This window comes from Orcinus orca, chromosome 6 (genome assembly GCF_937001465.1).
Source record: "Orcinus orca chromosome 6, mOrcOrc1.1, whole genome shotgun sequence".
Taxonomy (NCBI): domain Eukaryota; kingdom Metazoa; phylum Chordata; class Mammalia; order Artiodactyla; family Delphinidae; genus Orcinus; species Orcinus orca.
In genome coordinates this window covers 115,834,429-115,847,659 of record NC_064564.1, presented here as the reverse complement: position 1 = coordinate 115,847,659, position 13,231 = coordinate 115,834,429, and the positions used below count along the sequence as shown (strand labels likewise).

General features: G+C 48.9%; 1 protein-coding gene across 1 annotated transcript; it reads right to left on the bottom strand.

The window, feature by feature from the left end:
* Window positions 1-734: 734 nt before the first annotated feature.
* On the bottom strand, window positions 735-8,228 carry PRRT1B (proline rich transmembrane protein 1B). Its single transcript, XM_049711869.1, has 5 exons — window positions 8,219-8,228; window positions 7,288-7,395; window positions 6,536-6,999; window positions 5,578-5,721; window positions 735-4,454 (listed from the first exon to the last, which is right to left on the bottom strand). The coding sequence occupies exons 1-5, from the start codon at window positions 8,226-8,228 to the stop codon at window positions 4,305-4,307; spliced, it is 876 nt and encodes a 291-aa protein (XP_049567826.1). The 3' UTR covers window positions 735-4,304.
* Window positions 8,229-13,231: the final 5,003 nt, after the last annotated feature.

Sequence of the window (13,231 nt, the reverse complement as noted above, 5' to 3'; positions counted from 1 at the left end):
ATAAAAGTGATCATATTTATAATAGCATCAAAAAATCAAATACCTAGGGATACTAACAAAATGCGCAAACTTTCTGCACACACAAAGAAATCAAGGGAGCTGTTTAAACGACCTACTAAACAAATAAGGAGATTCACCGTGTTTGTTGGAAAACAGCACTGTTAAGATGTCTGTTGTCCCCAAATTAATCATAGATTCAAAGCAGAGTCAAAATCCCAGTTTTTTAGGAGGTGGAAATTGACATATTAATTCTAAAATTTATTATAAATACAAATGATTTTAAATGACCAAGAATCTTGAAGATGGCGGGAGGACCTGACCCACTCAATGTCCAGACTTACTATCAAGCCCCAGGCATGAGGTATGATAGTGGTAACAAGAAGAGACAAATGGATCTCTAGGATCTAGTCCAGGAGGGTGGCAGACCTCAATGTGGAAAACCCGAAAAGCTCCTGGATCTTGAAGACAACATAAGAGAACATCTTCATGACCTAGGAGTAGGGAAATTTCTCTTAAGCCTCAAAAAAGCATTATCCTGGGCTTCCCTGGTGGCGCAGTGGCTGAGAGTCCGCCTGCCGATGCAGGGGACGCGGGTTCGTGCCCCGGTCCGGGAAGATCCCACGTGCCGCGGAGCGGCTGGGCCCGTGAGCCGTGGCCGCTGGGCCTGCGCGTCCGGAGCCTGTGCTCCGCAACGGGAGAGGCCGCAACGGTGAGAGGCCCGCATACCGAAAAAAAAAAAAAAGCATTATCCATAAAGGAAAAGATAAATTTGAATATATATTACAATTGAGAACTTCTTTTCTATCGGATGCACCATTAAGAGAATGAAGAGGGAAGCTACAAAGTAGAAGAGGATATTTGCAATCCCTGAATCTAACATAGGACTCATATCTAGAAAACACTAAAGAACTCCTCTGAACTGATAAAAGAAAGACATAGAAACGGGCACAAGACTTAAACAAGTACATTATAAAAAGAGAGATCCAAACAGCTGATGAGCATATGATAAAAAGCTCAATAGAATTCGTCAGAAAAATGCAAATTAAAGCCACAATGAAATACCACAGTTTTAACGACCAGAAGCACTCAAATGTAAAAGATTGACAAACACCAGGGATTGATGAGTTTGCGGAACAACTGGACTCCCGTCCGTTGCTGGTAGGAATGCAAAATGATGCAACCACTTTGGAATGGCAGCATCTGATTGAAGCTTTATCTTACACACTCACAACTTCCTCAGGAGAGCCTTTCTTTACCACTCTCCAAGGCCAAACACCTCTAGGCCACACCGGAGTGATTCTAAGACACACATCTGAGCATCTCTGAAATCAGGGTGCGCCCTAATGTAATCAGAGCTCTCATTCCAGATTTGCCCCAGTCACCTCTCCTTCATGGCGCGGTAGCCACAACACTGACACATGTCTGTCGAAATGGACTTCCTTCTTCACTCCTGGGAATCCTGAAACTGGAATTACTGGGTCAAAAGACATGCACATTTTTTCCAGTTATTTTTTAATTACACAACACATGAATACACCCATATTTTAAAATTCGGCACAAACCCTCCTAGTACCAGTCCTTCCCCAAAGGCAGCCACTCTCAGCAGTTTGCAATATATCCTTCTAGACTCTGTTCTTTGCACTTACATGCATATTAATATATGGTACACATATTACTAGAAGCTACCATTAGCCTACTTTCCATAAAGATGGTAGCAACACATCTACCAGTAATAAATGAGAGGGTCAGGCCTTTGCCACCTCTAGAATCAATCTTTCTCATTTTTTCCCAATCTGATAAGTAAAAATCATCTCATGGTTTAAGTGTGTACTTCCCTTATACACAGAACTCAAATCCATCTCTTCCTCGTATCTGGAATTCCAGATTTTAGGAGGTCTCCCCTTCCATACTGCCTAACACCCTGAAGTTATACAAATATTCCCCTAAGCTTCCATCTACGATCGGTAGAGCTTTATTTCACACTACTTAGCTCTTTAATCCATCTGGCATTTATTTTTACATACAATAGGAGAAGAAGAATTATTTTTCCAACCAGAGCGCCAACTCTGCCCTCCCTGCCTCACTCAATTAAAATGCCATTTTGGTCAGGTATTAATGTCCCATATATACTTGGAATGTTTTCTGGACTTTGTCTTTCACCGATCCATCTCTGTGGCAAAGCCATACTGTGCCTTGTTTATTGTAGCTTTATCGTAAGTTTCAAAATCTGGTGAAGAAAGTCCTCCCTCATTAAACTTTGAAAAATTATTAGCAGTTTTTGCACATTTTCCTTCCACATTAATGTTTAAAAACATCTTTCTCAGTTTTAAAAGCTTGGCTTTCTTGTTGGAAGTTCATTAAATCTGTTTACTTAAGAAGGCTATAGATAGTTTCATGATACTACGTCTTCCCATCCAGATATTTTGTTCTTTGCTCTTTTTAGAGAAGTTTGGGCCTTTTTGTGCACTGGCTGTCCCGGACTCCTTGTACCTTACAATACATGCACTTTCCTTCCAAAAAAATAAAATAAAATAAAATTATTCTCTTCATTTGGATCTGGGTCTTTCCTGTTGAGTTTATTCCTAGGTTTTACTGTTTTTATCACTACTGTGAGTGGAATTTTAAAGTTCTTCCACTTGTACCTGAATATTGCTATTGACTATTGTATACTTTGTATCCAGTCACTTCTCTGAGTTCTTACTTTGATTTTTTCATTGACTCTTGGATATTCTAGCTAGAGTATCATTTTGTCTCTTCTAGTTTTCACACTACAAATTTCATTTTGCTGTTTCTTACATTAGCTAGAACCTCAAAACAATGTTGCACAGAGACTCTAGGGGGCACCCATGGCTTGGTCCTGGTTACAGTGGTTTAGTAATTTCCCACTTAACACACCATATGCTGCTGGTGCATCTACCAGCTTCGGCGGCACCTGGGAGCTCATGAGAAATGCAGGCTCTCAGGCCCTACTTACTGAATCAGGATCTGCATTTTAATAAGATTTCCCAGGTGTCTGATAATGTACTTTCAGGTTCAAGGCACACTGGTCTAGATGACTTCTTTCTATTCTGATTTTAGGTAAGAGTTTAGTAACAGGAAGAGCTATGGCAGTTGGGGTCTACCAAGTGCTTCTTGGCATCTACGGACCCCTAAAATACAGCTTCCTCCTTTTTCGCGGCAATCGTGCGTTTTAGGGTTTGATATCCTAATTCTGGGCCGCCCCACGTCCTAGACCGTGAGGCCACCTCTCGAGCTCCAAGCATCATCACTCCTCACCACCTACTCCCGCACCCCCATCTCTCCAGCCCCTGGAGCATTTCGAGGGCCGAGATGGGTTGTCCTGCTTCAGCTCCCAGACCTGGTCAGTGCTCAGAAAACACCTGATTTAACTTGAGCTGTCGATCTTTTACGGCTCAGCCAGGGGGCCCCCTTCCTCCTCTCTAGATGCAGATGGATTTCCTTCCTCTCCCATCACCTTTGGCCCGCGAAAGACCCTACAGAAATTCCCACCATCGGTACCCAGCGGCTCCACCACCACGTGCACAAGACACCGTGCTGCACAGACTGGGCAAACCCCAGCATCTCAGAGGGGCCGGCGTGGGAGCCCCAGGGCCCAGCTGTGGACAGAGGCGTCCCGCTCACCCTAAGGTGACCCAGGGTGAGCAACAGCCCCGACGCGGCAATGAGACGCTCCGCCCAGGGTGTTGCTGTTCGTTCGCGACTGACCGGACGTCGTGGCCTTGGTTTCTGGACAGGGGGTCATCAGGAGAGAGCCTGCCCCCCCGGACGGGGCTGGGACGCAGCACGACCGGCCGGGAGCGACCCAGGAGAGAGGAGGCCGCTCCTCTCAACTCCCCAACAGGGAGAAAGCAAGCCCAGCAGCTCTGCCCTGCAATCCCAGGGCTGGGCTGGGCGATGGGGAGGCCGGAGGTGGCAATGTCCTTCCAGATGGCTCCGAGGGCAGTGAGGGCACTGGTCCCTCTGCTGGTCTCTCAGGGGTCAAGTGAAGGCCAGGGGCATGGGGGCACTGCCAGCACAGTGCCAGGAAGACCTCAGGCCCCTGTAGCACAGCTGGGCCTGGGCCCTGGGGCCACCTCGGGCTAGGACACTGCCTGAGGCCACCTGTAGGGGCAGAGGCCCAGCCATGCGTGCGCTGAAGGCTGCAAAGCCCGTCTTCTTCTGAGCCTGCCCAGGTCCCCTCTAGGTGACAGATGGCCACCAGCAGGGATCCAAGTCCGCAGAAAGAGTCTGGCCAGGTCAGGAGTCCCCAGGTGTCCTGACGTCCCCGAAGGAGCCACCCGCCCTCAGGGCAGGTAGAGTGCTACCACCACGTAGATGACCCAGCTGGTGGACACGAAGACCCCAAAAAGCAGGCTGAAGAGTACCAGCGAGCGGGCCTTGCGCGAGGCCTCCTCAGCCTGGGCCAGGTCCCCCCTGCCCAGGGCCGCACGAGTCTGCAACGAGATGGGGGGTGAGCGGACACAGAGTCCCCACTCCCTCCCAGAGGCACCATCGGGCCCGGCCCCAGTGCGCAGACTGGACAGCTGACCCCGTGAGGCGGTCAGGGGCCTTCCCAGCGACGGGGGTGGCGGCTGCCGGCTCCTGGGCTCTGGCCACGGGCCTGACCCAGATCCACACCCTCCGTCCCATTGCCTACAATCCTCACAACAACCCCGAGTTTGGTGTCATCGTTGTCCCCACTTTGAAGATGAGGAAACGAAAGCTCAGAGAGGTTAAGTGACCCACCCTAGGGCCACACAGCTGGTGGTGGAGCCAGAATTGACAGGCAGGCAGCAGCCTCCGGAGTCCTGCCTCTGAGCTGTCCTGAGAGCGTCTTTCTCCCCACAGTCCTGTCCTGCTTATGACGGGGGAGCTTGGCCATGGAGGGAGGTCAGCCTTGAGCAAAAGCCCCAGGGCCTTCCTACTCTGTCTATTAGCATGTCCTCACATTGGCATCATGCTAAGTCCCCAGGGTCTAACCTCTTGCCTGGCCATGGTCAGAAACAATCAGGAGGGAGGGACGGAGGAAGAAGAAAGAGTGTTATCGAGAGGGTGGGGGGGGTGGATGGACGGATGGACAGGGACAGGTGGTTGGATGAGTAGACAGATGGGTGCATTAATGGACGAACAGAGGGGTGGATGGATGGATGAATAGATGGAGACTAGAGAGATGGTGGATGAATGGGTGGGTAGGGGCTGAACAGACAGACGGGTAGCTAGACAGATGGAGGTGGATGGGTAGAAGTGAGTGGATGGATGGATGGCAGTCTCCACCTGAGTAAACACAAGCCCCCACCGGATGGGCTGTTCCTTGGGCCTTAATCATCCACACCTTCAGTGTGAATTGTTTCCGTTGAATTTTCTAGGGCAGATCTTGAGTGACGGGGAGCAGAGACAGCCGAGGAGAGGGCGAGGACCGCACAGACAACTGGGCACTGATTTCCCAATCCTGCTCCCCTTCTCAGGGGGAAACACCAGGGGCCCAGTTGCTGGGGAAGGGGCTGTGTGGACCCCACCTGGGCCCTAGTGGCTGCAGGCTGGGAGGGCTGTACCGAGGACCGCCCCACGCCCACCTACCTCGTGGGAGTAGACGACGGCAATGAGCCCGGTGAGCAGGCAGCAGAAGAGGGTCACCAGCACGGACTCGACCATGTAGTCCTTGGGCAGGGGCCTGTGTTCCACCGTGGCCGGGGCTGGCACACCGGCCACGGCGCTGTTGTACTGTGAGGGCAGAGGCCACGGCGTGGTTAGGGAGCACGCAGCCTGCGACAGCCGTGGACCCGTCACTCCACCCACTGCCAAGCCCCACCCAGTGAGGCTGCGGGTCGCCCAGGGGTCAAGGCCCCCCTTCTGCCCGCTCCCTCGGCACCCCCAGCCTATCACTCAGCCCCCAGAAGTCTCAGGGTTCTGCCCTCTACAAAGTGCTCAGTCCAGGGTCCAGCCACCAGTGTCTCCATGTCCCCACTGGGTCCCCACTGGGTCCCCACCAGGAGGGACCTCGAAGCTATCCTCCACAGGCAGCCAGTGTTTTGTTTTTTCCTAAAAATCTAGTCAAGTCATCTCCTACCAAAGGCCCTGGGGACCCTCACGGTGGATCCCACCTTCCTATCCTCCCCTCCCCACTAAGCTGAACCAACCACCGTCATTGCCAGAAGACACGGACCTTGGCCCCCTGCACGCCTGTGCTGTGCCCTCCTTCTCTCCTCTGCCTCAACTCTCCTATTCATCCCGTAGAACCCAGCTCAAATGCCCCCACTGCTGGGAAGCCTCCCACTCCCGCCCAATCCCCAAGCTGAGGGAGCCCTTTTCTACTGCTCCCCTGGGCACAGAAGCATCCCCCTGCCGGCCGCTTGTGGTGACCTCTCACCTCCTGTGCGCCAAACTCTCCAGCCCAGGGAGGGAGGGACGGAGGGAGGGGCGAGGGGAGGAGGGAGGGGCGAGGGGAGGAGGGAGGGGCGAGGGGAGGAGGGAGGGGCGAGGGGAGGAGGGAGGGGGAGTGAACAGGGAGGGGGGCGGCGCCCGCGGCCTGACTCACCACCGGGAAGGGAGCGAAGAGTGGCTGCGCAGTGGGCCCGGGGAAGAGCGGCGCGGGCGGGGGGTACAGGGCGGAGGCGGAGGGCGCGGGCGGGAAGAGCACGGGCTGCGGGAAGGGCGGCGGCGGGTAGAGCAGGTGCGTGGCCTTGGGGTCCGGCGGCGCGTAGGGCGGGGGCTCGCCCACGAAGCCGATGTTGGGGACCCCGCCGGCCGCCGCCTTGGGCGGCTGCCGGCCGTCGCCCGCGGCCTGGGCCTGGGCCTGGTCAGGGGTCGTCGCGGAGGCCTCGGCCGAGGGGTCGCCGGGGGTGCCCTCCGGCGCCGGGGCGCTGCCTCCGTCCGCGGCCGCTTCCTCGTTGGGCCCTCCGTCCTCCTCCAGGAGCTGCGGGCGGCGAGGGAGCTGCGGGAGCTCTGGGCGCGCGGCGCTCCCGGCGTCCTCGGGGCTGCCGCCCCCTTTCGCGTCCGCTCCTGGGAAGAAATGGCAGGGGTGGTGAGCCCCCAAGAGGCTGCTGGGCCAGGTGGGAGTCCTCCCCGCAAACCCCAGAACACAGCGCCTCCAAGGAGAAAGTCACGATGACCGTGCCCATCCTGACCCCTGGTGAAGCCCGCACTCAGGCTTCTCCAAGCTGGGCCCTTGTACCCAGAGTGCTACAATAGGACAAGAAAACTAAGGCTCAGAGAGGTGAGGTGCCTTCCTGGTGAGCACACAGCCAGTACGCATGGCCGGCTGGGATGGAAGGCAGGCCTTGCCCACACCTGCCAGCCCCTCGTCCAGACTGCCCCTGCTGGGAGGTGGCCCTGTCCCCACAGTCCTGCTGCCGCAGCCGTTGGAACCCGGAAGAAGCTTCAGCCCAGGGCAGCCCCCTCATAGGCTGTGCTGAGACACCGTCCAATGGGGGCTGGTCTGAGGAGATTAGCTGAGCCAATCAGGTTCTCGGCTCTGGAGTGGTCGGCCCCCCAGCCAAGCGAGTGACTTCAAAGAGGCAGGAGGTCACTAAGGGCCAAGTGCCTTCTGAGGCAGAGAAGGAACAGAAACAGGAATGGGGTGGGGGAGGGGCAGGGAGCTGCCAGGAGCAGTGGGCGGAGAGCAGCCCACCCAGCAGCTTGGAGGGCGCTCAGAGGCCCTCAGCTGCCCAGCTGCCTTCCCTCCCTGGTCCTGGCCTCCAGCATCCGTACCATAAACTCTGGAGGCACCCCAGCTGGTCCCAGCAACTCCTGAAGGTCCCCCTGCACCTCCTAAGAGCAGTTCTGACCAGCTGAGCACCTCTAGGCCTCAGGTAGGTCCTGGAGGAACAACCTGGAAGGGTCCTGGGGCAGACCCCCTGGACCTGGGTGGGCATTCAAGGACCCACAGCAGGGACAGACAGCCCAGGGCATGGCTTTGGAGGTTCATTTCCTAAGTGTCTTGAAGGGTTATAGAAGGCAGAGAATTAAGTAAATCAGACATGACAGTGACAGTGCTGCTGAGGGTGGAGAAGCCTTGCTGAAATCCCCCTCCCATCCTTCCCCCCACCTCCACCTCCCATACAGCTGGTGGGCGGAGTCAGAGGCTAGGGGTCCTTAGGGGAGAGACCCCCAATGGCAGGGAGTACTGAGCCCCTGAGAGCTCCCCACCCTCTTCCTCCAGCAGGCAGGGTCTCACTCAGGGCATCTCCTACACACCCATCTGGTGTTCGTGCCTCCACACCTCTACCCATGCCGTTCCCTCTATTTCTCTACCCCTTGAACCCGGACTTGGCCACGTGACTTGCTTTGGCCAATGGCTCATTAACAAACATCTTGCACACAGAGGCTTTAAAAACCTACATCTCGGGCAGAAGACCTAAATAGACATTTCTCCAAAGAAGATATACAGACTGCCAACAAACACATGAAAGAATGCTCAACATCACTAATCATTAGAGAAATGCAAATCAAAACTACAATGAGATATCATCTCACGCCGGTCAGAATGGCCATCATCAAAAATTCTAGGAACAATAAATGCTGGAGAGGGTGTGGAGAAAAGGGAACACTCTTGCACTGCTGGTGGGAATGCGAATTGGTTCAGCCACTATGGAGAACAGTATGGAGGTTCCTTAAAAAACTACAAATAGAACTACCATATGACCCAGCAATCCCACTACTGGGCATATACCCTGAGAAAACCAAAATTCAAAAAGAGTCATGTACCAAAATGTTCATTGCAGCTCTATTTACAATAGCCCGGAGATGGAAACAACCTAAGTGCCCATCATTGGATGAATGGATAAAGAAGATGTGGCACATATATACAATGGAATATTACTCAGCCATAAAAAGAAACGAAATTGAGCTATTTGTAATGAGGTGGATAGACCTAGAGTCTGTCATACAGAGTGAAGTAAGTCAGAAAGAGAAAGACAAATACCGTATGCTAACACATATATATGGAATTTAAGAAAAAAAAATGTCATGAAGAACCTAGGGGTAAGACAGGAATAAAGACACAGACCTACTGGAGAACGGACTTAAGGATATGGGGAGGGGGAAGGGTGAGCTGTGACAGGGCGAGAGAGAGGCATGGACACATATACACTGACAAACGTAAGGTAGATAGCTAGTGGGAAGCAGCCGCATGGCACAGGGATATCGGCTCGGTGCTTTGTGACCGCCTGGAGGAGTGGGATAGGGAGGGTGGGAGGGAGGGAGACGCAAGAGGGAAGACATATGGGAACATATGTATATGTATAACTGATTCACTTTGTTAGAAAGCAGAAACCAACACACCATTGTAAAGCAATTATACCCCAATAAAGATGTTAAAAAAAATAAAAAAATAAAAATAAAAACCTACATCTCTCCACATTACCGGGGCTGGTGAGGGATGAGGAGTTTGTGCTTAATGGGGACAGAGCTTCAGTTTGCAATGATGAAAACATTCTGGAGGTGGACGGTGGTGATGGTTGCACAACAGCATTAATGTACTTAATGCCTCTGAACTGTACACTTATAAATGGTTAAAATGGTAAATCTTACATATATTTTACCAGCTTTTTAAAGCCTCTCTCTCCTGCTGATCACTACTAAAAACGCTAGACAAAATACAGAAGACACTACCCAGAGACCCTGAAAAGTGAACAAAAGCAAGCAGATTGTGGAGTGCAGTCAGAACGCAGAAGTGACCATAAAGGGGGTGAATTTCCCTTTTTTTTCCTCTCATTTCCCTTGAAGCTCAAAGCTCCAGTCACAGAGCCATGTGGTAGAGCACCAGAATGAGCAGCTAAAACTCCACTGGAAACTCGGTCATTCTAGCCAGAGGAACCAGGAAAGGGCCCCTGCAGAGTGGAAACAGTGGGGAAATCCTAGAGAGGAAGTAGCTTCAGAGGGGGATCCCCTAGTTTTGTATGTGCACTGGGGTGACCAACGTATATCAGCTTGCCCAGGACTTCCCCGGGTTTACTACTGAAAATCTCGCACCCAGGCAAACCCCTTAGTCCCAGGCAAACTGGAATGGTTAGTCATCTTAGAATGGATCCACAAAAGTCTTAGACTCACCCCCAAGCTGCATGTGTAGCAGACAGATCTAGACCAGCATAAGAAAGACTTTAAAATCTGGACCACTAGGGCTTCCCTGGTGGCGCAGTCGTTGAGAATCTGCCTGCCAATGCAGGGGACACAGGTTCGAGCCCTGGTCTGGGAAGATCCCACATGCCACGGAGCAACTAGCCCTGTGAGCCACAATTACTGAGCCTGTGCATCTGGAGCCTGTGCCCCGCAACAAGAGAGGCTGCAATAGTGAGAGGCCTGCGCACCGTGATGAGGAGTGGCCCCCACTTGCCGCAACTAGAGAAAGCCCTTGCACAGAAACGAAAAGCCATAAATAAATAAATAAATAAATAAATAATTTTTTTAAAGGCAAAATTCCTTTTAAAAAAAAAAAACTGGACCACTAAAAAAGCCAGAAAACAATGAACAAAATGGCAATAAGTGCATACCTATCAATTACTTTAAATGTAAATGGACTAAATTCTCCAAAAGACAGAGTGGCTGAATGGATAAAAAGACAAGATCCATCTATATGCCGTCTACGGGAGATTCACTTCATATGTAAGCACACACACGGACGGAAAATGAAGGAACAGAAAAACATATTCAATGCAAAAGGAAGCCAAAAAGCCTGGGGTAGCTCTACTTATATAACAAAAAGACTATAAAACAAAGACTGTAATAAGAGACAAAGAAGAGCATTACAAAATGATAAAGGGGTCAAATCCAACAAGAAGATATAACATTAGTAAATATTTATGCAACCAACATAGGAGCACCTAAACATAAAAGCAAATAATAACAGACCTAAAGAAAGAAATCGACAGCAATACAATAATAGTGGACTTTAATACCCACCTTACATCAATGGAAAAATCATCCAAACAAAAAAGAAAAAAATCAATAAGGAAACAGCAACCTTAAAGGACATGTTAGACCAGATAAACTCAACAGATATATACAGAATATTCGATTCAAAAGAAACAACACACATTCTCATCAAGTGCACATGGAACATTCTCCAGGATAAATAATGGTGGGCCACAAAGTAAGCTTTATAAATTTAAGAAGACTGAAATCATATCAAGCATCTTTGCCAACCACAATTGTACGAAACCAGAAATCAATTACAAAAAGAAAACTGGAAAATTCACAAATATGGAGATTAAACAACATGCTACTGAACAACCAATGCGTCAAAGAAGAAATCAAAAGGGAAATTTTAAAAAATACCTTCAGGGACTTCCCTGGTGGTGCAGTGGTTAGGAGTCCATCTGCCAATGTAGGGGACATGGGTTCAATCCCTGGTCTGGGAGGATCCCACATGCCACAGAGCAGCTGGGCCCATGCACCACAACTACTGAGCCCACACGCCACAACTGCTGAAGCCTGTGTGCTTAGAGCCCATGCTCTGCAACAAGAGAAGCCACAAGAGAGAGCCCGGGCACAGCAACGAAGAGTAGCCCCCACTCACCGCAACTAGAGAAGGCCTGCACACAGCAATGAAGACCCAGTGCAGCCAATAAATAAATAAATACCTCCAGACAAATGAAAATGGATAGAACATACCAAAACCTATGCAATGCATCAAAAGCAGTTCTAGGAGGAAAGTTCATAACAATAAATGCCTATACAACATCAGAAATCTCAAAAAAACACTCTATACCTCAAGGAACTAGAAAAAATGAAGCCCAAAGCTAGCAGAAGTTAGGAAATAACAAAGATCAGAGTGGAGATAAATAAAATAGAGATTAAAAAGACAATAGAAAATATTAAAGAAACTAAGAGCTGGTTCTTTGAAAAGATAAAATGGACAAATCTTTAGTAGACTAAGAAAAAAAGAGAAGATTCAAATAAATAACATAAAAAATGAAAGAGGACACAATACCACCAATACCACAGAAATACAAAGGCTCATAAGAGACTACTATGAAAAATTACATGCCAACCAATTTGCCAACCTAGAAAACATAAATTCCTAGACACATACAATCTGCCAACGCTGAATCATAAGAAAGAATATCTGAGCAGACTGATTACTAGGAGACTGAATCAGTAATCAAAAACCTCCCAGCAAACAGAAATCCAGGACCAGATGGCTACCAAACATTCAAAGAATTAATACCAATCCTCAAACTCTACCAAAAATGTAGAAGAGGCAGAAACACTTCCAAACACATTTTATGAAGCCAGCATTACCTTGATATCAAAACCAGAAAAGGATGCCACAAGAAAATTACAGACCAATATCCCTGATAAACATAGACATAAAAATCCTCAACAAAAAATATGAGCAAACAAAACTCAACAATACATTAAAAGAGTCATACATCATCATCAAATAGAATTTATTACAGAGATGCAAGGATGATTCAACAACTGCAAAAAAATCAATGTGGTATACCACATAAACAAAATGAAGAACAAACATCATATGATCATCTCAATAGATGTTGATAAAGCATGACAATTCAATATCTATATATGATAAAAACACTCAACAAAGTGGGTATAGCGGAAATGTACCTCAACATAATAATAAAGGTCACGTACGATAAGCTCACAGCCAATATCACATTAATGGTAAAAAAAAAAAAAACTGAAAAGCTTTTGCTTTAAGATCAGGAACAAGACAAGGGTGCTCACTCTCACCACTTTTATTCAACAGAGTATTGGAAGTCCTAGCCACAGCAATCAGACAAGAAAAAGAAATAGAAGGAATCCAAATTGGAAAAGAAGAAGTAGAACTGTCACTATTTTAGATGACATGATATTATATATAGAAAACCCTAAAAACTCCACCAAAAAACCTTTAGAATTAATAAATGAATTCAGTAAAGTTGCAGAATATGAATTCAATATACAAAACTCTGTTGCATTTCTATACACTAATAGCAAACTACAAGAGAAATTAAGAAAATAATCCCGTTATCAAATAGAATAAAATACCTATCAAATAGAATACTTAGGAATAAATTTAAACAAGCAGATGAAAGATCTGTACACTGAAAACAATAAGCCCTCAGTGAAAGAAATTGAAGAAGACAAATAAAAGATAGTCTGTGCTCATGGATTGGAAGAATTAATGTTGTTAAAATACCCATACTACCCAAAGCAATCTATAGGTTCAATGCAACTCCTATCAAAATTCCAACAGCATTTCTCACAGAAATAGGAGAAACAATCCTAAAAT

Excerpts from the sequence above, each read along its gene's own strand:
- PRRT1B (XM_049711869.1), bottom strand. Across the intron at positions 5,722-6,535 it reads TCTTCGCTCCCTTCCCGGTG|TACAACAGCGCCGTGGCCGG; the intron begins GTGAGTCAGGCC and ends CTGCCCTCACAG. Across the intron at positions 4,455-5,577 it reads CCGTCGTCTACTCCCACGAG|ACTCGTGCGGCCCTGGGCAG; the intron begins GTAGGTGGGCGT and ends ATCTCGTTGCAG.